Below are 23,694 nucleotides of genomic sequence, written 5' to 3' on the forward strand. Positions count from 1 at the left end.
TTGAACAGGGGAGGCAGAGCTTGTAGTGAGCCAAGATGGCACCACTACACTCCAGCCTGGGTGAGAGTGAGACTCCGTCTCAAAAACCAAAAACCAAAAAAAACAAAAAACATCTACCAAGCCTTCCTGACAGCTTGGTTCTTGTTTTATTGAATACCTTGTAAGAGGATTGGATGCTTATCTGGTATGGCCTGCCATAAAATAAAATTGAAAAAAAAAGAGGACTAGAGGGTCCTATAGAAGTGGATTTAAAAAAAAAAAAGTATTCAACAAACCAGAAAACAGAACGTCTGTACACAGACTCAAAGCAACTGGGAGTGTCAGGCATAAGGAAAGGGAGAAAGGAAGTTTGTGTATAGCTAATGCATGTACGTGTGCACCCTGCTGGGCAGAGGGATGGCAGCTCCACAAGGCCTTCACAGCTAGGAGGAAAGGGATGCTGCAGCATCCCTTTGTGGAGCTGGTGTGGAGTTGGTTTCCATTTCCCCTAAAGGAAATAAGGAGGAATACGCTTGGGAATAAGAAGGATTTAAGAAGATTTTTCTGCTTATGAAGGTAGACAAATATTTGAACACGTATTTCAAGGACACTGAAAATTCCTATCTTTGGAGGACAAGATTGGCTACTGTTAAGTTGGAGATAATTTCCTTGCAGTTCTGCTGAGAAGGCAGAGGACGAACTTAGATAAGCTTTACTGAATCTTTGACTACAGGAATAGAGGAGGGGGGGTCTTGTCATTTTTGTCATCAACCAGTTTCTAAATTTCTCCTTGGCTTGGTGCTCTCAGAGTGTAGGTGAGGGGTAGGCTGTGGAGAGGACTGTGTAACCTGTCATTCTGGAGCAGGGCTACGGGCAGGTGCCATTCTTATCTCCTAGGAGGGATTGGATCTTTCTGGTCTGAGGGGACGCCTAAAGGGCTACACTACTTTGGAGGGTCTTTGTGCAAGAGGTCAAACCCTTGGCAGATTTGGGGAATGCAAAGGAAGCCATGGGGTCTGGCTGCCCGGAAACTTCATCAACCTGTGGCCTGGCTCCTCTCCTAGGGTACAAACTGAACAGCCTCGGGGTTCTTGATTTCTAGTAGGAGGGTAAGGGTGGCCTCTTGTCTGAGACACTTTAGCAGCGTCAGCGAAAAAAGGAAACTGTCTGTGTGCAAAGAAACACCAAAACAGCAGTGGCCAGCACTTCTGTGGCCCTGCTTCCCACCCTCCCATTAGCCAATCTGATGACAGAAACGGCACTCTTCCTGCAGTCCCACACCCTCCCTCCTCCCCCTCCCCCTCTCAGCTCTGGATCCAGCTAGGACGCAAGGATAAAGTGGCCCCAGCATCTTGCCCACCCTCAGTGACTGAGATGACTGGGGTACTGAGTGTCTAACACTGCGCTGAGGGTGTCCCCTTCCTTCTCTCTTGCAGTCCTTGTGACCACGACCTCTTGAGGCAGCTAGGATTCACTCCCCAGCTCACAGTAGGGTGGGCGGGTGATTCTGCGCAGCACTCACGACCGCAGTTAAAAAGTGGTGGACTGGAGATGCAGGTGCAGGCAGCCTGATTTTGGAGCCTGCATTCCTCTGCCTCCAGATCTGTGAGCAGGCCCGACCAAACACAAGGAATGCACCCCCCAAAAAATGTCTTGGCCCCGTATCACAAATGGCCTGGGTGGTGGAGGTCTGTTCCAGGGTTGACCACCACTTCCAAAGAGGGCTCACTTGCCAAGGAGACCGCCTCTTGGGTCCCAGCTGCCCGCCCTGTAAGAGGCTACTGAGGTAGGTGAGTGATCTCTTCCTCCCCCATCCCATAGCAGGACAGAAGGAAAAGTGTCAGGACCTGGGAAGGCGTATGGCCAGGAGAATCACTACCCTCAGCTAAGTGTGTGTGTGTTAGAAGGTATGGGAAGTCAGGGACCGAGTGAACTCTAGAGGTGGAGCCCCTGAAACATATCTAAGTATTTACTTTAGAAATTAGTTTTTGATTAAAGATGTAAGATACCCCAATCCATTGAGATGACTAATATCAGAGATAAAGTTTTGAGACTTCCTAGAAATACGGCTCTGCAGAACTTCTAGAAAGCCTCGCTAACCTATTCCAGCCCACAGAGATCTTTTCCCCTTCTCTGAATTTTACTGTTCCTGTTGTTTTTAATTTTTTTTCTTTTCTTTTTTTTTCTTTCTTTCTTTTTTTTTTTTTTTAGAGACAGGATCTCACTATGTTGCCCAGGCTGGAGTGCAGTGGCTATTATTCATAGGTGTGATCAAGCTCACTATAACCCAGAACTCCCAGGGTCAAGCAACCCTCCTACCTCAGCCTCCCAGGTAGCTGGAACTATGGTGTGCACCGCCATGCCTAGCTCCCTTCTCTGAATTTTTACTGCAATTGAATCCTAACCACAGTATCCATCTATATGGCTTTTCTCCTAGTTAGAAAACTCATGAAGGGCAGGGACCATGGACAAACTCTTCTCCAAGAGATTTAAAAAAGTGTGACTTGACAAGTTGAGGTAGAAGTAGATGTAGAACTACTGCCATGAAGCCAGAGTAATCTTCCTAGGAGCAGCTGGGAGTAGCCAGCACAGTGCAGTGTACTGGACAGACAAGAAATCAGGAGCCCTTGCACTCCATGCGGCCTGCCTCCCTGGGCAAGTCACTTGCCTGGCTCTCTGTTTCCTTATCTGTTCTGGGAAAATGTTAATACTGGCCCAGCTTACCTCATGGACTTGTCATTAGGCCCAAATCAGATAATATAGGTGAAAGTGCTTTGACCCGGCCAGTGAAAATTACAGTGCCTCCAAGGAGCTACTTAAGTTTCTTTCTTTCTTTCTTTCTTTCTTTCTTTCTTTCTTTCTTTCTTTCTTTCTTTCTTTCTTTCTTTCTTTCTTTCTTTCTTTCATTCTTTCTTCTTTCTCTCTCTCTCTTTCTTTCTGTCTGTCTGTCTTTTTTTTTTTTTCACCAGACAATTGTATGCAGAATCCATTCATACAAAACACACTTGTAGGAAACTGAAAGAAAAGTAATGGGGAAAAGAAAAGGAGGCAGGGTGAGGTGGCTCAGGCCTGTAATCCCAGCACTTTGGGAGGCCAAGGTGGGCGGATCACTTGAGGCCAGGAGTTCAAAACCAGCCTGGCCAACATGGTGAAATCCCATCTCTACAAAAAATACAAAAATTAGCCGGGCATGGTGGCTCACGCCTGTAATCCCAGCAACTTGGGAGTCTGAGGTGGGAGAATTGCTTGAACCTGGGAGACGGAGGTTGCAGTGAATGGAGATCACGCCACTGCACTCCAGCCTGGGAGACAGAGTGAGACCCTGCCTCCAAAAAAAAAGGAGAGAAGGAAGGAGAGTCAGAGACATATAGACCACCAGGGAGGCTAAAAGAGGCATCCCTCAGACCGTGCACAGTGGCTCACACCTGTAACCACAACACTTTGGGAGGCCGAGGCAGGAGGATCACTTGAGCCCAGGAATTCAAGGCTGCAGTGAGCTGTGATCGTGTGATTGCACTCCAGGCTGAGTGACAGAGGACTCTGTTCTAAAAATAATAATAATAAATATAATAAAAGAGGCTGTCTTGCTACGAAGACCCAGATGACACTTACATAAGCAGATGGCAGCCAGGAGCCGAAGGCCAGACTCTGGGGGGAAGCAGGTGGGGAAGAGCGGCTGCAGCACGTAGTTGGAGAAGGTGAGGGCAATGACAGCCTGGTTGGTGGGGTAGATCACCAGCACAGCAATCCACAGCCTCAGGAACCTGAAGGAGGAATGGGACATCCCCGCCAACAGGCATGGCAGGGATGCAGAGCCATCAGGGGAGAGCCCGGGCAAGTCATGCATCTCTTTTTTATTTTCAGAGATGCTGAAGAGCCCAGCCTCTGCCCCCACCCACAAATGAGACACCCAGCCCTCTGCAATGACAATAAAATGGTTTAATGATGAAGAGCTAAATTTCCACAAGCACTAACACAAGTCTTGGCATTCTTTCCTTCTCTCCTTTCATCATCTCTTCTCCATCACTGTGGCCACCAGCATCCAATGGTGGAAAAACAAAATTTGCAACCGCTGAATGTTGATAGACAGGACATACTAAGTGTGTGGTTACAGAAGCAACAAACAGGAGAGGTATCAAGTGGAGGTTTGCAGGGGAAGTGCCTTCCACACCCTTTGGCCCATTGGTGAGGGTTTACCAATGGCAGGGGTGCAGAAATTGAGGAAATTTAAGATTAGGGCCCAACTCTAGAGGGAGGCCATTATCCTTGGTAGTGTGAGAAGAGGTTACACTCTACCTTAGGTGGCCGCTCTCACTTGTCAAGATAGAAGAGCTTTGTTTTTGTGATGTGCTTTCTCTGGGAATCTATGGTCAGTGTTGTTACACAGTTCTGTTTGCTCTCACTCATAGCATCCTTCCCACCAAGATCAACATAGAGGTCAAAACTACAAAACTGGTCCCTCCATCATTCTCAGAAGCCTCGAGGGGACACAAGGCTACACTAGCAACCATGGCAGGAAAGCAAAAGAGACATTCCATTCTCTAGCACCCCCTGGCACACTGGAGACTGGAAACTCCTAGCGTTGGCTTTTCCCGATCTGACCTCCTTCTGAATGTCTTCCTCCTTTTCCCCTAGACCATTAGGGTCTCCACAGATCCTCTTACCCAGCCAGTCCTCCGAAGATGTCCTTGACATAGGAGTAGTCACCTCCAGATTTGGGGATGGTGACCCCGAGTTCAGCATAGCAGAGGGCTCCCACAACTGTGATGAAGCCTGTCACGATCCAGACGATGAGCGCAAGGCCCACAGAACCGGCATTCTCCAGCACGCCCTTTGGCGAGACAAAGATTCCAGAGCCGATGATGTTCCCTGCATGGGACACCAAGGGTAAGAAGGGGAGACAGTAGAGACAGGATGGTTGGCAGGATTGGCGTTTGGAGGGTGGTCTCATCTCCGATCTGATTCTGAAATGCCCTGGAGATACGTAAATTATCTGCAGGCAGGTGTGTCTAGCAATAATTCTCCCTGAAGTAGGGTAAAGAGGAGCAGAGAACTGACACATATTGACTAGGAACTTGGTCAGGTACTTTCCACATCTCATTTAATCCTCAGGACGACACTATGGAATCAGATATCATTTCTCATATTTTACAGAGGAGGAAACTGAGTCTCAGAGATACCAAGTGAGTTGCCTAGGTCCACATTGCAGTAAGTGATGGTGAAGTATCGAATCTCAGGACCCTCCAGCTGAGAGACATGTGGTCCACCCAAAGTGACAAGGGCCTCAAGGCTCTGAAAATGGCAGGGCTGGAAAAGTGGACTGTTTTCAGAGAACACCTGCCCACTGGAAGGCTTCAAAAATGAGCCAAAAGACAATCTTTTTTGAACAGATTGTGGTCACACCCCAAGATTGGGGGTTTTCAAGACTTATGAGTGTGGAAAACATTCCTGGAGGCTGGCTTCTACCCTAGACATGACGGCCCCACCCTTGGTGAAGAACATAAAATAACTATAAAAACAGTGCTAGTAGTTTAGAAGTGGTGTGTAGGAATGCAATACATACAAAGCCTCAGTACTATATTCTTTCAAAAGTCGTTACCCACCAATGTTTCATGTGACCCTCAAAACAACCTTATGGAATTCAGGGAGAGGAGAGAGGCAGGTACTTCCCTCTCTGTTTTACAAACGAAGAGATTAAGACATAGAGGGGTTAAGTGGCTTTCTCCAAATTCCACAGCTACTGATGGGTAAAATTGGATCTAGAAGTCAGTCTCCTGATACTTAATCCAGCGCTCTTTCCACTAATCCACTTCTGCTTGTGTGCAGGGGCTGGCTTTCTCCTGAGAGGTGAGGCCCACAGCCAGTATTGAATGGCTGGCTGCTGGGTTGTGTGTGTTATGCAGAGGAGGAACAGGAGTGTGGAGGCTGTTCCTGACATGCTTCTTCCCAACTGTTCCCATGTCCACTTCTTGTGATAAAATAGATCATCAAGGTCCATTGGGTGGGTGCTTTGAAAGTGCTGCTTCATGCTCTGCCCAGCTGCACCACTAAATGCCTAAGGAAAGGAGCAGAGACCAAATGGATCCAGGTGGAAAGGCAGAGCTAGAGTACCCTGAGGTCAGCTGGATTTGACTGTGTTCTAAGGACATCTCAAGCCTCCACGATCTCTCTGTAGTGGTCTGGAACCAGTGAGATGGAGATTGTAAATCCTATGCTCAGCTTTCAAAAACTGACGCTCAGATCTCAACCATAACACAACCTCAATCTAGCCCTGAGACTGAAATATAGAATCAGGGGGCACAGGCTGAAGTTAGATACAGATGAAAAGGAAGCACATATTTGTCTCAAATATGTCTTCCTAATTTTGGTGCTAACAGTCTTTCGCAACAGAAAGGGGCTGCTTATAGAAATGAAACTAAGAAAAATAATTCCTCATCATCAAATTAGTGATATAACTATCAGGCAAAGAGAAGATAGAAAAAGGAGATTCTGAGTGCCACCAATCCTTACAGACTTCTCCTCTTCTTGTAGGTTTATGTAAAGTTCTACAATAGGACAACAGGACATCTTTCAGCCTCCTCTCTCAGACAGTCCCCATATGGTCTGTTCAGAAGTACTAGGTTAGTAGAGACTAAAAGACCTGCTTGTAGTATTCCAGGATTTAGGACACGTTCCCCCTGTCAAATGATTCTTTGCCTGCCAAACTGCTGTTCCCTGAAAGACATCAAGTGCTGGGAAATGACAGATCTAGAGACAGGTTTGCTAATAGTGGTGAAAGACGATAGTAAATTCCTTGCCTAGCAGGAAATTATCAAAAGAGCGATCTATAGGGCATTTCAAAGCCAGCCAAGATGAAAGCAATAGAACTAGGGTTATAAAACCAGGTCAAGGGGTTAGAAAAACAATCAATAGCAGCAGAAAAACAAGGTTTGACTTTGGTCTTTAAGGTACTGAAAAGGGAGGAGTGTATAGCTAGGTGCTTCTTAGAGCCATGAATGGCTGTTGCAAGAGGGAAAATGACGATGGGTGTTATTTAATAGATCTGATCTTCTCAGGAATGAAGAGGGTCAATGTTCCACTAAGGGTTTGTAGAAAACAAACACTGCAGCAGGGATCAGTAAGTGCTTCTCTTCTGTTTTCACTCTGACATTTCGAGTGTGTGTGCTCTTTCCCTTGTTCTAGGCCACAGGAGCCACTGGAAGGTGGGATGTGCAACACTAACTGCCCACTTCTTGCCTTCACTTCTTCTTGGAGGCCCCAACCTTTAAGAACGCTAGCAGAGAGCTGCCAGAGCGATTGCGAGGGTTACAGTAGATTGGCATTGGAATAAGAGTCCTCACTTCAAAAAATTGGGTTTCTCTCCCCAAAACCTTCATTTTGACCAAATTAAAATTACAAAGATAGGCCAGGCATTGGTGGCTCATGCCTGTAATCCCAGCACTTTGGGAGGCTGAGGCAGGAGGATCACTTGATCCCAGGAGTTCAAGACCAGCCTGGGTGATATAGGGAGATCCTATCTCTAAAAAAAAAAATTTTTTTTTTAAATTAGCCAGACTGGTGGCATGCACCTATAGTCCCAGCTACTAGGGAGGCTGAGGTGGGAGGGCGAGGCTGCAGTGAGCTGTGAGTATACCACTGCACTCTAGTGACAGAGCAAGACCCTGTCTCAAATAAATAAATAAATAAATAAATAAAATTACAAAGATAAAAGCTAAAAAATATTGAGCTACACTAGTGTAAATTAAGTGCTAGGGAATAGGAAAAAAATTAGTGTCTCTGATTCTAAGAAATCACCCCCTAGCAAACCAGAAGTCGAGAACACTTCCTTCACTTAGCAGCCTCTGGGACGTCTGCAGGGGAAAGAATGTCACTCACAGCAGAAATATGTTCTAGAGTGGAAAGAAAATTGATGTTACGTTTACTCAACAGTAGGGTCTACTACTTCTATCCAATCTTTAGTGTGATTATCTATCTGATATTCATCTCCTCCAATAGACTGTAAGCACCATGAAAGCAAGAACTATGCTGCTTTCCCTTATCTGTGAAGTGTCCCCTAGTAGACACTCCATAATGTTTAATTAATAAATGATATCTGACACCGTTTGTGCCTCTCTACAGAGCAATTTAGTATTCCTATTTCTTTGGAACATCCAAATCCTGTGAGAATGTTAAGCATATACTGCAGGCAAATGAGTAAAGCAACCCACTTATTTCATTGCTAAGGAAAGTAGACTATTATTACCATCTCCTATTTATTTACTTATTTACTTTGAGATGGAGTCTCGCTCTGTCACCTAGGCTGGAGTTCAGTGGCACTTTCTCAGCTCACTGCAACCTCTGCCTCCCGGGTTCAAGTGATTCTCATGCCTCAACCTCCCGAGTAGCTGGGATTACAGGCGTGTGCCACCACACCTGACTAATTTTTTTATTTTTAGTAGAGATGGGGTTTCACCACGTTGGCCAGGCTGGTCTCGAACTCCTGACCTCAAGTGATCCACTCTCCTTGACTTCCCAAAGTGCTGGGATTACAGGCATGAGTCACTGCGCCTAGCCTACCATCTCCAATTTATAGGGGAAGAAAGTAGGACAACTATTATTCCTGTTTTTCAAGTGGGGAAAATGAGGGCGGTATTATTATCCCTATTTTATGGATGAAGAAACTGAGACCTAGAAAGGCAGTTATTTGCCTAAATCATAGGGTAAGTTCGTTGTAGCTGGACTGGAACCTAAATCTTCTGTCACAGCCTCCAGCTTTTCCCTGAAAATAAAAGGTCTTCCTAATACACTAGGGTCAGTCTTCCATGCTGTACTTTATAGGCAATGGGCATGGTTCACAGGAGCAACTTATTAAAGAGTTGGAACACAGATCTGATTCATTCCTTCTATTGCAGTACCACCTTCAATGGGGACTTATAAAACATTGATATCCACTACCTTACTTGGTCTCCTAACTACTTGCTTAGGTGCACAGGGCAGGTTGTATCATTCCTATTTTACCATCGCAAAAACTGAGGCTCAGAGAGGTGAAGGGACTTTATCAAAGTCATGCACTGTATAAGTGGCAAGACCTGGATGAGAAGCTAAGTCCTTGGACTCGTGGTCCAGGCTTTCCTCCATGATTCCATGTTGCCTACCCTCTGGAAACTGCACAACAGACACTTTAACAGTTGGGCTTTTCAACTTGGACACTGTCTAAGTGAGACTTTTCCGGAGTGGCTTTGAAAAAGACGAACTGGGAAAAGGCTTTTCTACTTTGACTATGAACCTTTCTTTCCTTCTCTTTTCTTTCCTTTTTCCTTCCTTCCTTCCTTCCTTCCTTCCTTCCTTCCTTCCTTCCTTCCTTCCTTCCTTCCTTCCTTCCTTCTCTTTCTCTCTCTGTCTCTCTCTCTTTCATTCTTTTTTTTGAGACAGAGTCTCACTCTGTCACCCAGGCTGAAGTGCAGTGGCACGATCTCAGCTCACTGCAACCTCCGCCTCATGGGTTCAAGTGATTCTCCTGCCTCAGCCTCCTGAGTAGCTGGAATTACAGGTGTGCGCCACTATGCCAGGCTAATTTTTGTATTATTAGTAGAAATGGGGTTTCACCATGTTGGACAAGCTGGTCTCAAACTCCTGACCTCAGGTGATCCACCTGCCTTGGCCTCCCAAAGTGCTGGGATTACGTGCTTGGCCGTGGGTCTCACCACTCTTTCACCCAAGCTGGAGTGCAGTGGTGTGATCATACTCACTGCAGCCTCAAACCCCTGGGATCAAGTGATCCTCCTGTTTCAACCTCCCGAGTAGCTAGGACTATAGGTGTGTGCCACTACACCCAGCTAATTTTTTTTTTAGGCGGAGAAGGGGGGGGGGTCTCACTATGTTGCCCAGGCTGGTCTCGAACTCCCGGCCTCAAGTGATCCTCCTGCCTTGGCTTCCTAAAGTGCTGAGATTATAGGCATAAGCCATCCCGCCCGGCCAACAAACGTTTCTTGATGAGATACAGCAAGAAAGTTGATCACTGTGGGTTTTTTCCTCCAATGTTTTAGCTTAGACTCTTCGTCTGTAAAGCCACTTAGAATGAGATGCACATCTATCCGGTATTGCTGAGGTACTCAAGGTTAGAGTTTTAGTCCTGCTTCTATCCCCCCCAACTAATAAAGTAGTCATCTTATCACACAGATCTTCTTTAGTGAAGAATGAATTCTAGGATGCCTGGACAATGAAACCCAGTTTGGCTTGTTCTGTCAAAGAAAAACCAAGCAAACCATTTCATTAAAAAGGAGCCACGTTGTCTCAATGGGCAAGTCTTCACTAGAAAAATTGCCGGAATTGAGAAAACCCACATTTGCCGTGAATAATCACTAACTCCCCCATCTGTAGACCAATATCCATGTGACTCCCATTAAAGCATTACTCACATCTAGGCTTGTCCACACTAGAATGTTACAGCCATCAGAGAATTTCCTAAGGCATAGAATTACAGACTTCTGACGCTCAACAGACCCTCAGATCCAAAAGGCTTTGGCCTTCCTTACTCATGCTAGCCTTGAAATCTAGCTACAGCCTTCTCCCGGGGCTTGGAGGTTTTGGCCATTTCCATGATGTCCAGAGAAAGCTAGGTGATCCTGCTTTGTGTTTCTTCCACAAAGTGGCTGAGAGGATCTCAGAGCTTTTCAGGACTAAGGGAACAGCGTGAAAGCAGGTCTGGCATGTGGGGCCCAGGCTTTGATCTTCACGCCAGGCCTGGAAGCTCACCATGCCTCTCACCCTGTTTACACTTTCCCATCAGGACTGTACAAACAGCTCCTCAGGGGTGGTAGCAGGTCAAGACTCTGACACATGCCCTGAGGAGTCAACATCTTCTGCAGACTGAGATGTGGAAGGCGCTGCAGAACTCTGCTGTTCTGGATTCCTTATTGAAAACATGGAAAGGGCACTAGACTCAGAGCTGGAGGAGAAACTTTGTTCTTGCTTTGCTATGTGACCTGAATTTTTGTGAAAATCACTCCCTTCATCTGCAGAATAGGAGTAATTGTTCCTGCCCTGCCTACCTCAACAGGGTTGTTGTGGGGAATCAAGGGAGAGCCTATATGTGAGGCACTTTACAATTTGTGAAATGCTAACAAATGTAAGGAATGGCTAGGATTTGTAGCAGTAGGGACAGAGACCAGTCCTAGAAGAATTCAATGGACTTGCTTTGGAGGCTTGGCTCCAAAACAGTACTGTACAGCCAGGACTGTGAAACATTCTCTGAGTCATTTGTCTGCTGGTCTAGGTGTAATTTTTAGATGCCGCAGGTGGGCGGACAGCAGGTAATCACATCTCAAAAGGTATTTATTGAGCGCCCACTCTGTACATGCTTGTTTTGGAAGGTAATGGGGAAGCACTTGTTCACACACGGACTTCTAATGAAACGAATGGAGCCAACTACCAGTTACTGAAAGACAGGCATCGTAGCCTGGGGGTGGTGGGGAGCTGAGTGTTGAGCCCTCAAATAAGCCCATGAAGGACCCACATCTTGCCTCCAGCATTCCCGGCCCAACTGGGGAGGCAGGCATCTACAGTGAGAGGCTTTGTCTTCCTCGGTGGTTTTCAACTGAGAACAACTTTGTCTACCACCTCAAGAAGGCAATTGGCCGTATCTGGAGACACTTTTGGTTGTCACAATGAGGGTGGGAGAGCTACCAGCACCTGGTGTGTAGAGGCGGGTAATGCTGCTAAACATCCTACAATAGACAGGACAGCCTCCCACAACAAAGTATCTGGGCTTCATTGAAGTTTGAAGGTAGAACAAGGCTTCTCAACCTCAGCACTGTTACCTTTTGGTTGAGCTCTAATCCCTTTCAAATTTGAGCCTGGATGATTTTTTTTTTTTTTAAGCTAAGCACAAAAATGTATTATTCATGGGAATAACTCATTTTTAAACAGAACAAAATTTTCATTGTGGTAAAAACACATAAAATTTACCATCTTAACCATTTTTAAGTCTATAGTTTAGCAGTGTTAAGTATATGCACATTGTTGTGAGGCAATCTTGAATGATGATTTGTTTTTGACTGACTGCTATTATTCAATACGCACCATGTACTAGGTTATAGGATGTGAAAGTGAGACACGGCGCCTGGTTTCAAGGAACTGTGTGGAAAGGGAAGACACGTGTGCACAGACACAGAGCTGATACCACCACGCAGAGCAGAAGCTGTGTGAGGGCTATTGCAATACATGACAAGATTTTAATGTGTGGAAAAAAAAAATCACTGGCATGGGCTGTTCAGAAAAGTCTTCCTGGAAAAGGGAAGTGTCAGACTGATGCTGATGAGTGAGTAGACTCAGCTCAGCAAAGAAAAAAGGAAAAGCAACCAGCTGGTTGCTAAGCAGATCAGACTTGGACTGAAATGGTCAGTCTTCTCACTGGATCAGTCCAATTCAAATTTCAGAACCAAAATTATTGAGGATGTGAGTTGAAGGTGGGAACCACTAATCATCAATGGTTCCCCCCATTGTACAGCATACTGATGCACTATGGCATTTTCCAATAAATATTAATTTATTTCTCTCCTTGAGTTAAAGGAGTGCAAGGGCTTTGTTTTATTTTTTAAATTTTTCCTTTTTTTTTTTTTTTTTTCTGAGACAAGTTCTCACTCTGTCACCCAGGCTGGAGTGCAGTGGCATGATCACAGCTCACTGCGACCTCTGCCTCTGGAGCTCAAGCAATCCTCCCACCTCAGCCTCCTTAGTGCTGGGACCACAGGCGTGTGCCACCCTACCCGGCTAATTTTTAAATATTTTGTAGAGGCAGGATCCCACTGTGTTGCCCAGGCTGGTCTTGAACTCCTGGATCTGAGTGATCCTCCCATCTCAGCCTCCCAAAGTGCTGGAATTACAGGTATGTGCCACCCGACTCAGCCAGCTTTGTTTAAGTACTCCACAACAAATTTCCATTGCACAGCTAAGTAAACTGATAATTAGCTTGCTCAAGGTTACGAAGATTGTAAATAGGGAAGCGGTTTGCAAACTTAAGACTATCTCTAAAGCCCATCTTTTTCTAATCAGTGGTTCTTCCCATTCTATGGCATGCTGATGCAAATCATGGAAAAATTCACATTAAACTTTCTGCTTTCAGTATCAGGGTCCAAATATCACCTTAGGTCAACCTGACCTGTCTTTATCAGCTGCTTACTAAACACTCTCTGCAGAACTGTACTCTTAAAAAGCAGCTGAAGTATTTGTGCATTTCCTAAATGTACAAACAAGCACCTTTAAAACAGACAGACAGATGAGAAAAGTAATAATTCTGCAGCAGTGGTACTCTGTCTGAGTAATCTGCTTTTGCAATGTGCAGTTGAGTGTGAGGTTGCCTGGTCCATCTTCAGACACTGTGAAACCTTCTCCTCAGAAGTAACGTCACTGCTAATGCTGAGGATATTTAAAGCAGGGAGCAAACCAATGAGAAGACATGTGACTGTGACAAAGATGAGGGATGAGATGTGATCAATAAAGGTTTTCAGCTCAAACTTCACTCATTCTATAAATAAAACAGCTTAAAATAGACTTGAGGGATTATTTTGCCGTCTAGAAATAAAATTCACCAGTGCTCAGGACAAGGCCTAAAATATAGTGTGCTCAGTGAGTGTTTGTTAAAATATGGAATAATTCTGAATCCTATGTCCAGTTGCTCCCACTCCCACCGCAGAGAGTAGCCTGCAGTTTGCCATTTCCAGATATCCAGGGAGAAGGGATCTGGCAGCCTGCTCTGTAGACATGCTCTGGGAGGGGAAAGAAGGCATGGTCCTCCATGCTCTGTGTGCTCAGCAGGGAGTTCAACATTGGAAAGGAACAGTTTCTAGCCCCCTGGGTTCCTGAATGGCTCTCGTTTTCTGTAGTTTGGGATATACTCCTGGGATCATTTGCACTTGCCTGCTTTTCTAGATCCATCTCCCTCTCCTACAATATCAATAAAACGACAACAGAAATTCCTGAGGCATTTCTTTGAAGGCAGCTGTGCTGCTGGATTACTCATCAGAAAGACAGAAAACCTCGGTCGCCTGGCAACTTGAGAAGCCCCAGCCAAGATACCCCACACCTCTACCCCACTTAACTCAGAAAAGTGTATATATGGTGCTGGCCTCTCTGAGAAGGTTATTTGATTTGGGTACAGTGGTGTTTTTTGTTTGTTTGTTTGTTGTTTTGAGGCAGAGTCCTGGAGTGAGCAGTAGTGCAACTTGACTCACTGCAACCTCCACCTCCTGATTTAAGCGATTCTCGTGCCTCAGCCTTCCAAGGAGCTGGGACTACAGGCACTTGCCACCACAGTTGGCTAATTTTTGTACTTTTAGTAGAGAGGGGGTTTCACCATGTTGGCCAGGCTGGTCCCGAGCTCCTGACCTCATGTGATCCAGCCACCTCGGCCTCCCAAAGTGCTGGGATTACAGGTATGAACCACCGCACCTGGCAGATACGGGGTGTTTTTAACTGTGGTTGTTTAAAATGGCTGTCTAGTGTGTCTCTTGGACATAGTTTTTTACCTGCCACATTCCTACTTTCTTTCCCTGACTCTAAGCATCTCCTGCTAGTAAGTCATTCTGTGTAACTCTGCTCTTTGAGGGAATGTATTATCGCCCTGACAACAGCAGATTCAATCAAATTACTCCTTGAGCTCTCTGGTTCCTGGAGGCAGGAAGCATCCAACAGGATCCCTGGTCCCAGACACCTTGCACTCCAGACTGAGGAGCATTTTAGTTAAGCCCAGGTGCTTCAGAGTTTAGTGACCTGGGTGGGAATCTAGGTTCTACCATCACCCAGTTACTTACCTATTTGAACCTTTCACTTCTATAACAGTAGTTATTGTGTGGGATTAGATGAGAACACTTCTAAAGTACTAATCGGGCACTATAAATCTGGTGCATAGTAAGTGCTCAGTGAATGGTAGCTACTTATTATTACATTGCTGGGTGTATAGCCTTTCCCTACTCACCAAGATGTGTTTGTTTTGAAATACCTCCTAGTGGCTCCTGTCCCAGAATTTTATTTGAGAACAATGAGAGTTTTAATCACATTTTCATCCTGAATGAACCATATCCTAATCCCTCCATGTTTTGTGTGTGTATATTTGTTTTTCTTTTTTTTGTTGTTGAAATACAAACTCAAGAAGCAGTTTTCACACTCCCTCCCTCTGGTTAATATCCAGTAGACATTTTTGGGATTAGAAGCTCATACATCATATTCGAGACTAAAATGCAAAATCTTCTAAAATGGTATAGACCACATGGGTGTGAGATCTTTCATACTTGAAAATTTTCCAAGTCAGCCCAGAGCCATTTCAGTACAGGTTATACCCATAGCCACATTTCTCTGTTGACAGAAACCCTTAAAGTTTTTTTGCCCCAATTTTTTCAGTATCAGACATTCATGGTCTTTCTGGACTCCAGTCTCAGGGTTGTCTTCCTCCATGGCCAACTGCCCCACCATGCAATACACATCAGCCTCCTCCTGTCTTGGTTACCAATTAGAAATGGGAAATAGTTAAGTGTTTTGGCTATGGAGTCATCGCAGTTATCAGTGGTGTGACCCTAGGAAAATTAGCTACCAGCTCTGTGACTCAATTTCCCCATTTTTAACATACAGGTAATTATAATAAGTACTTTCTTAGGATTGTTGTGAAGATTGAATAAAATAATATATGTAAAGAGCTTATAACTCAGAAATTGGCATTTAGGCAGGGCGCGGTGGCTCACCCCTATAATCCCAGCACTTTGGGAGACCAAGGCGGGCGGATCACTTGAGGTCAGGAGTTTGAGACTAGCCTGGCTAACATGGTGAAATCCTGTCTTCACTAAAAATACAAAAATTAGCTGAGCATGGTAGCTCACGCCTGTAATTCCAGCTACTTGGGAGGCTGAGGCAGAAGAATCACTTGAACCTGGGAGCGGGAGGTTACAGTGAGCTGAGATTGCACCACTGCACTCCGGCCTGGGTGACAGAGCGAGACTCTGTTTAAAAAAAAAAAAAAAAAAAAAAGAATTGGCATTTAGTAAGAGCTCAATAAATACTATTTTAAAAAGTCATGTTAGTTGGGAGATAGTGGTCTAGTAGCTAGATCTGCATCCAGTATTGTTCCGTAGCAAATATACCAAGATCCCCTATAAACATAAATTGTGCTGAAAACAAAATGGTCTGATATTGTATACTTTTTTGATTTATTATTACAGCTCTCCAACCAGCTTTTTCACCTTTGTTAAGTTTAGCTTAAAGCTGCCTCCATACATATTTTAAATTCCACTTAAAGTTTTCTCCATAGGTAGTGAAACGTAACCTAACTGGATGTGTAAATAGACTGTAACCTACTTTTGTACCATTAACTGAGTTTCAGCCAATCAAAGGCAGCCAACTGTCCAACCCATGTTCAAATAAGGCAAACGTAGAGCTGTAACCAATCCAGCTGTTTCTGTACCTTACTTCCATTTCCTGTATGTCACTTGCCTTTTTCTGCCCATAAATCTTCGACCATGAGACTGCCCCAGAAACTCTGAACCAGTTCTAGTTCAAGAGGCTGCCTGATTCACAAATTGTTCTTTGCTCAATTAAACACTGTTAAATTTAATTTGTTTAAGGTTTTCCTTTTAATGCCTTCAAGACATAGATGCTGGTTACATACCTAGATATGTGACTGGTATAAGGTACCTAAACGGCCGAGAACTCTGTGGGCACCTCTAACATGGCTGGGAAGGACACTGGTCCATAAAGGAAAGTTGTGCACGTGCAGGAATGAATGTAAGCATGGTCTGTGCTGGCCAGATGCCCCTCAGGCTCACCCAAATCTTCCTGCAATTGCACCGGGAATATTACTTTCTTCCATACCCAGCTCTCCCATATAATGGGAACTTCCTCACTGGGAACACAAAATTAATTGCTATACAATAAACATTCATTTATAAAACTGAATAAGGATCTCTGTCCGGATTCTAAAAGAAAATGCTCCTTTAGGAGATAAAAAGAGAAATAGTGAAGAATAATGTTTACGAGCTTGATTCAGAATTCAGACAAGCTCTGGGTTTGAATCCTAGCTCTAATATTTTTTAGTTGTGTGATCTTCAGCAAAGTTGCTTACCCCTTTGAGTCTCTATTTCCTGTCTGGAGGAAGAGATAATAAAGTGTCTACCAAATGAGTTATTGTGAATGACAAATAAGTTCAGGTATGTTAGATAATTGGATGAGTACCTGGCATATACTAAGTGTTTAATAAACACAGCATTAACAGTACCTTTGGTATCATTAATAAATGAACTTTGCTGTCTTCCACACCCTCTTTCGGCTTTGCGGGGAACTCCACATGCATGGTGAAATCTAAATTAATATGCTGCCAACAGGTTTCCTTAGCCAAGCACATGGAGAGCAAAAGCCTGGTTAGGTTAGGGCAAGGGTGATGTTAAAAAATTAAAATAGGCCGGGCGCGGTGGCTCACGCCTGTAATCCCAGCACCTTGGGAGGCCGAGGTGGGCGGATCAAGAGGTCAGGAGATCGAGATCATCCTGGCTAACACAGGGAAACCCCAAAACCCCGTCTCTACTAAAAAAAAAAAAAAAAATTAGCCGGGCATGGTGGTGCATGCCTGCAGTCCCAGCTACTCGGGAGGCTGAGGCGGGAAATCGCTTGAACCTGGGAGGTGGAGGTTGAAGCTACCGTACTCCAGCCTAGGTGACAGAGACTCCGTCTCAAAAAAAAGATTAAAATGGGCCAACCTAATTGTCCAGGTTGATCAAACTACTCCTAGCTTAAAGATTTTCAAGCCAGGTTCCCAGCAGCCCTGCAGATAAATGTTTCCTGTTCATATTTTTGTCCTAGAGTCCGTTAAATTCAACAATCCTTTGAGTAAGTATTCCTTAGCAGGCACTCTGTTAAACACTAAAGATTCAGAAATATATAAGACACTTGTTTTTTTTTTTTAAGAGGCAAGGTTTTGTTGGGCACGGTGGCTCACACCTATAACCCCAACAGTTTGGGAGGCCAAGGCAGGGGGATTGCTTGAGCCCAGGAGTTTGAGATAGCCTGGGCAACACAGGGAGACCCTGTCTCAAAAAAAAATTAAAAATAATTTTAAAAATTATTAAACTACTTCGGAGGCTGATGTGGGAGAATTGCTTTCAAGACTGCAGTGAGCTATGATTGCACCACTGTACTCCAGCCTGGTTAACAGAGTAAGATCTTGTCTCCAAAAAAAAAAGGGAAATGAGGTCTTGCTCTGTTGCCCAGGCTGGCCTGAAACTCCAGGGCTAAAATGATCAAGTAGATGGGACTACAGGTATCCACCACCACATCTGGCTCAATTTTTCTCATAGTTCAATTTTTTTTTAAGGACACAATCTTTGATCTAGGAAATAATAGTTTAGTCATTGTGCTTTTACCTACGAAAACTCCCAGAATCCCCTACTTCATCTTCTCAAATCCTTCAAGATGCTTCTTAATCTAGTTCTTAGTAAGAACTTCTCTCTCCTTGCTTCCCACCATTCACCTAACTTTGCCCTCCTTCAGCTCTTACACAACTAAACCATGTCATTAATTTTCAGTGTTCTCTGTTTAGTACATATGCATCTCATCTTCCCAATCAGGTTATAAGGAACTCTCTGGCATGAGTCTTCTATTAATTCATAGTATATTTCCATAACACCTACCATTCTGTTATCCCTGCTTTCAATCATCCATGATGATTGTGAATGAAATTTTACAAAACATGTACTTTAGGCTGGGTGTGGTGGTTCACTTCTGTAACCCCAGCACTTTGGGAGGCTGAGGCGGGTGGATCACCTGAGGTCATGAGTTCAAGACCAGCCCCGCCAACACGGTGAAACCCATCTCTACTAAAAATGAAAAAAAACTAGCTGGGCGTGGTGGTGCGCGCCTGTAGTCCCAGCTACTTGGGAAACTCAGGCAGGAGAATCGCTTGAACCCGGGAGGCGGAAGTTGCAGAGAGCTGAGATCACGCCACTGCACTCCAAGCCTGGGAGGTTGCAGTGAGCTGAGGTCGCACCACCGCACTCTGCCTGGGCAACAGAGTGAGACTCTGTCTCAAAAAAAAAAAAAAAAAAAAAAAAAGGTAGTTTAAATTATCCCTCTAAGTCAATTAGGTATGAGAGAGAGAGATTTAGGGCAAACGTACCTTTGACACAGTCCCTGAAAAAAATAAAAATAAAAAAGATTTGGGGCCGAGCATGGTGGCTCATGCCTGTAATCCCAGCACTGATAGGCTGAGGTGGGAGGATTTCTTGAGCCCAGGAGTCGGAGAGCAGCCTGGGCAATATAGTGAGACCCTGTTTCTACAAGAAAAAATGTAAAATTAGCTAGGTGTGGTGATGCATGCCTGTGTCGCAGCTACTGAGAAAGCTGAGGTGGAAGGATCGCTTGACCCCAGGAGTTTGAGGCTGCAGCAATGCAGTCAGCCCACCACAGCACTCCAGCCTAGGCAACACAGTGAGACCCTGTCTCAAAAAAAGAAAGAAAGATTTGGGACAAATGCTACTTTTCCATACCACGTCACCTGATTCACTTAGAAAATTTCCTTTCTCTTTTCGACCTTTTTTGTTTTTTGAGATGGAGTCATGCTCTGTCAGCCAGACTGGAGTGCAGTGGTGCAACCGTGGCTCACTGCAACCTCTGCCTCCTGGGTTCAAGCGATTCTCCTGCCTCAGCCTCCTGAGTAGCTGGGACTATAGGCATGCGCCACGATGCCCAACTAATTTTTTGTATTTTTAGTAGAGAAGGGGTTTCAACGTGTTAGCCAGGATGGTCTCGATCTCCTGACCTCGTGATCTGCCTGCCTCGGCCTTCCAAAGTGCTGGGATTGCAGGCATGAGGCACAATGCCCGGCCCTCTTTTTACCTTTTAGTTCTCTTTCTTCCTGCAGTGTTGACATTGAACACCAGATCCCTGAAATCTACACAGAAAATGCCATTTCTATTTTTGCATTTGGTCTTGAAAACACTTGAATCACGATCATCCACTGAGAAACTTCTCCAGAAGAGGAAAGGGCAGTTCCTCAGCACATCTGCGACTCAACAGCCATGCAGGAGGGGAAGCAGAATGAATTTTTTCCCCTGTATCATCTTAAAGGGGAAATTTGTGTCTAGCTTGAGTTGGGGTAGAATAGTGCCTATTAACTCTACAAGGATTCTCATGCTTTGCAAAAATATCCCGATTTCTGTAAAATCACATATTTGGAATCTCTTTTCATCACAGAACACCAGAGTTGCCATTCTTGTTACTGCAATGTCACCATGGGGAGCTTTGAGATTATTCTCCCATTGAAGTACCATCCATAAGGTTGTGGACAAATCAGCAGTAACATATACCCATAGAAATTGTACTTATTTTATCTGAACACTCCCATTTCTTCATAGTCTTGAAAAAGATGTTAAAGGAAGAGACAAAAACATCAGTATAGAGGAAAATACCTTCTACCCTTGAATACCTGAACCTATGTTGGGAAGGGTGAGCCAGGCTGAGGCAGGAAGAAGGATGTTTAATTGTGCTTGTGTGCCTGTGGGCGTGCACATCTGTGTATAAGTCAGAACCTTCACAGAGGGAAGAAAATGCTTAATTCTGTCAGTCAAATTGGTGAAAGAGGTATCAGGCTCTGGGCTATTTATAGACCTTAAATTGGCATGTGCTATACATACTGAATACTTGGCTGTTCTTTTTTTTTTTTTTTTTTTTTTTTGAGATAAAGTGAAGGAGAGGCAAAAAAAAAAAAAAAGGTCATGAGAAAAAGTAAAGAGAGATTCAGATCATGACTATAATTTTTCTTATAACATTATCTTTCTTATAACTGTAGATGGCCTGGAAAACTTCCCAGAATCAGAGAATCACATAAAGTAGGATTCCAGGGGGTGGGAGGAGGTGGGGGGATGGGATTTCATTTTAGAAAGAGACTGAAGAGAGCTTGGTCACTGAAGTTCCGGGTGTAGAGGTGAAGAGGATTATCTGAATACTGTACTGATTTTATTTGACTTCAAGAGTGTTCTCCAGTGTCACTATTGCTCAGATGCCAAAATATCTCTGAGCTATTGCATAGAACATGGCGTCAGCCAGAGAAACTGGTTCAGGGGCACCCGGACACAGTGAGCTTTCATAAAGGAACTCTGGAGAGATGACAAAGAAGCATATCTATGCCTGACTGTCCTGCACTCCTTTTTCTGGGAAGAAAGTGAAGCCCTCTACCAAAGATAGCAGAACGATCTCTCCCTCTGAAGTGAGGGCAGGAATAGTGAGCTTATTGCCTGCCATCCATCTCCAAGGCTTCTCTGGAAAGAGGATGTGCTGTCTAGAGATGAAGCTGTATTTGGGACCCTTGCCCTGCAAAGTACAGCCAGGGGGTCTGAGTGGCCTGCACTGGCACTGTTGGGGCCACCCAGGTTCCCCACCTTCAGCACCTCCCAGCTAGGACGCATATTTTACCCATCAGTTCCTCCTCAACTCCACATTCTACACATTCTAGTTACTCCTGATTCCCTCTAAGAGCCTCACCAGGTCCTCCGTGGCTGTTAAGAGACAGGTGGACTCCACCAGGCAACTAGAGAAACTGCAAATTCTCCATTTAACCGAGAGGCACAATCTGTTCCCTTTTCTTCCATAACTTCCCCATCTGTGAAATGGGAATAACAGCCCTGTCACAGCTACTTCACACAGTAGAAGTGCTGCATAAGGCAGAAAACGCTAAAATAAAAAGGCAGGGCATTAATGTTGCTATTTTTAGTACCTATCCCATAGTTTCATTTAACATGAAACTGCAAAATATGCCTTAAGAGCCCATCCTCAGCCTGGGGAGAATAGCTGCATAAAAACTTGTTCAGATTCCTCAGTCCCACCTTAAACCTATTGAACCAGAACCTCCAAGTGTAGGGACCAGGAGCTGTATTTTTCAGGAGTTCCCAGGCAATGCTAATCATCAGCCGGGTTTCTGACCACGATTTGCTCCCTTCCATGAACACTGGGCAGAATCTTTGCCTGGTTTGGAGGAAGAGATGTATGATGTATTTCCTATGCCTCTCAAACTTGACCAATGGAGATGGGTTACAGCTCAGGTGACTGACAATCCTTTTTAAGGAATAGGAAGAACAATAATGCTCTCGAAGGGTTAAGATCTCACAGGAGGACCACCAGAGGGGAGAGGAGGGGTCGGCGGGAAGGAATGGAACTCACCTACGATGATACCACAGGCACTGACCAATCCGATCTCTTTCTTCAGGGCTACTCCGCCCCCTCCGGAACCAGCCTCGGAGCTGGCGTCCGACTCGCCCCCACCTGGGTGTTTCTTTTCGGTGTTGTTTCGGTGCCTGGCTCCTTCTTCCATCCTTCTCAGTAGGATTGCAACCTCCAAAAGCTGCCTTCCTTTCTAAATGCGTATTCGTGTAAATATATTGGGAGAGAGCTTTGAATTAGAACGTCCTTTTCCGAAATAGGAACCACTCCTACCCTCTAAAAAAGGCAAGCAGATAAAAGAGAAAACGAAAAATATTCCTACTCCGTATTCACACTTTCTGGTCACTCGTGTTTACAAACAAGAAAAGTGTTGCTTTAAAAAAAAAAAAAAAAAAGGCCAGGGGAGACATACATTTAAATATAAAAATAGAACTGTGCCAGCGACTCCGGCTGGAATTCTGCTGAAAACGATGTGTCTTCAGAAACCAGGATGGTTCAAACTGCTGTGTGCACCAGGCAGTGGTTTATTCCAGAGCTTCAGAAAGAGAGCCTGGATTTCCCTTCACCTCTCCCCCTAATAAAACAGGAGATTGCCTTTACCTCCCCTTAGTTTTTTCTTTTATGATAAAGACAAAAGTAGTTTTCATTAACGGTAGGAAAAAAGGGCAGTCCTCAGGTACTTTCTTCTCTTCCAGAAAAACAAACTGTGACCCTGACCGTGTTGCTCTAGATCTGGTTTCCACCTGCTATGGATTTCTTTTCCCTTCCCCGTCTTCTGCTTCCGCCTTTCCCAGATGTCCTCTTCTTTCTCGCTGTTCTTCGTGCGCTTGTTTTCCTCTTTTCGATCCCCGTTCTACTGCACAGCCGGCCCCATCCCTCTGGGTTTCGGGAGAGTGGCTTCTCCACACACTAACGTGCTTCTCTTTAGCGAGGGGTTTTATTCGCCCGCCGAGGCTCCGCCCCTACCTCCTCTGCTCCCCTCCATCCTCAGTCCCGTCTCCTCCCTCCTCTGCAATTGAAGTATTAGCACAGAGCCCCCAAACAGCACTGAGAAAATGGACTAAGTTATTTCCTTTTGCAATCGTCTCTCGCTTTCTCCATCTTTCTCCTTGCAATCAAGTGGAAGTAAACTCCTTCCACGTCAACTGTTCCGGGAGAGCTCATTAGCTAGTATAATGTTACAGGTCATACAGCATCTGTGAGCTTTATAAATAAGGGAACAGTTGTGCAGATACTTTTAATGCCATCAGAAATAAACTAGCCAAATGTGTTAAAATATTTAGGACTAGATCATTTGAGAATACAGGAGAGAACGTTGAAGAGACATCTTCGAGTTTCCTAAAAACAGGCGGAATCGACGGGTGGGGGAGGGAAATGGAAGGAATTAACAATGGGAAAAAGGTTCTTTTAGTGTAATTGTTAGCTACTAAGAGTACAGAATAAACAAAATCGCCAGGAGCGGTGGCTCACGCCTGTAATCCCAGCGCTTTGGGAGGCTGAGGGGGGAAGGATCATGTGAGCCCAGGAGTTTGAGACCCTGTGCAA

At 44.8% G+C, this 23,694-nt stretch overlaps 1 protein-coding gene across 3 annotated transcripts in view; it reads right to left on the bottom strand.

The window, feature by feature from the left end:
- The window catches only part of SLC7A8 (solute carrier family 7 member 8), a 60,133-nt gene extending 37,073 nt beyond the window's left edge, over window positions 1-23,060 (bottom strand). For all 3 annotated transcript variants that reach the window (XR_012415586.1, XR_012415587.1, XM_005560844.4), the window contains exons 1-3: window positions 22,150-23,060; window positions 4,644-4,848; window positions 3,592-3,743 (exon numbers count right to left, since the gene is read on the bottom strand). Coding sequence is in view for 1 of the 3 variants with exons in the window: in XM_005560844.4 (XP_005560901.3) it covers window positions 3,592-3,743; window positions 4,644-4,848; window positions 22,150-22,300 (508 nt within the window). In the remaining 2 variants the exon portion in view is untranslated. The remainder of the gene's footprint in view (window positions 1-3,591; window positions 3,744-4,643; window positions 4,849-22,149) is intronic.
- Window positions 23,061-23,694: the final 634 nt, after the last annotated feature.

The sequence above is a fragment of the Macaca fascicularis genome, chromosome 7, assembly GCF_037993035.2.
Source record: "Macaca fascicularis isolate 582-1 chromosome 7, T2T-MFA8v1.1".
Taxonomy (NCBI): domain Eukaryota; kingdom Metazoa; phylum Chordata; class Mammalia; order Primates; family Cercopithecidae; genus Macaca; species Macaca fascicularis.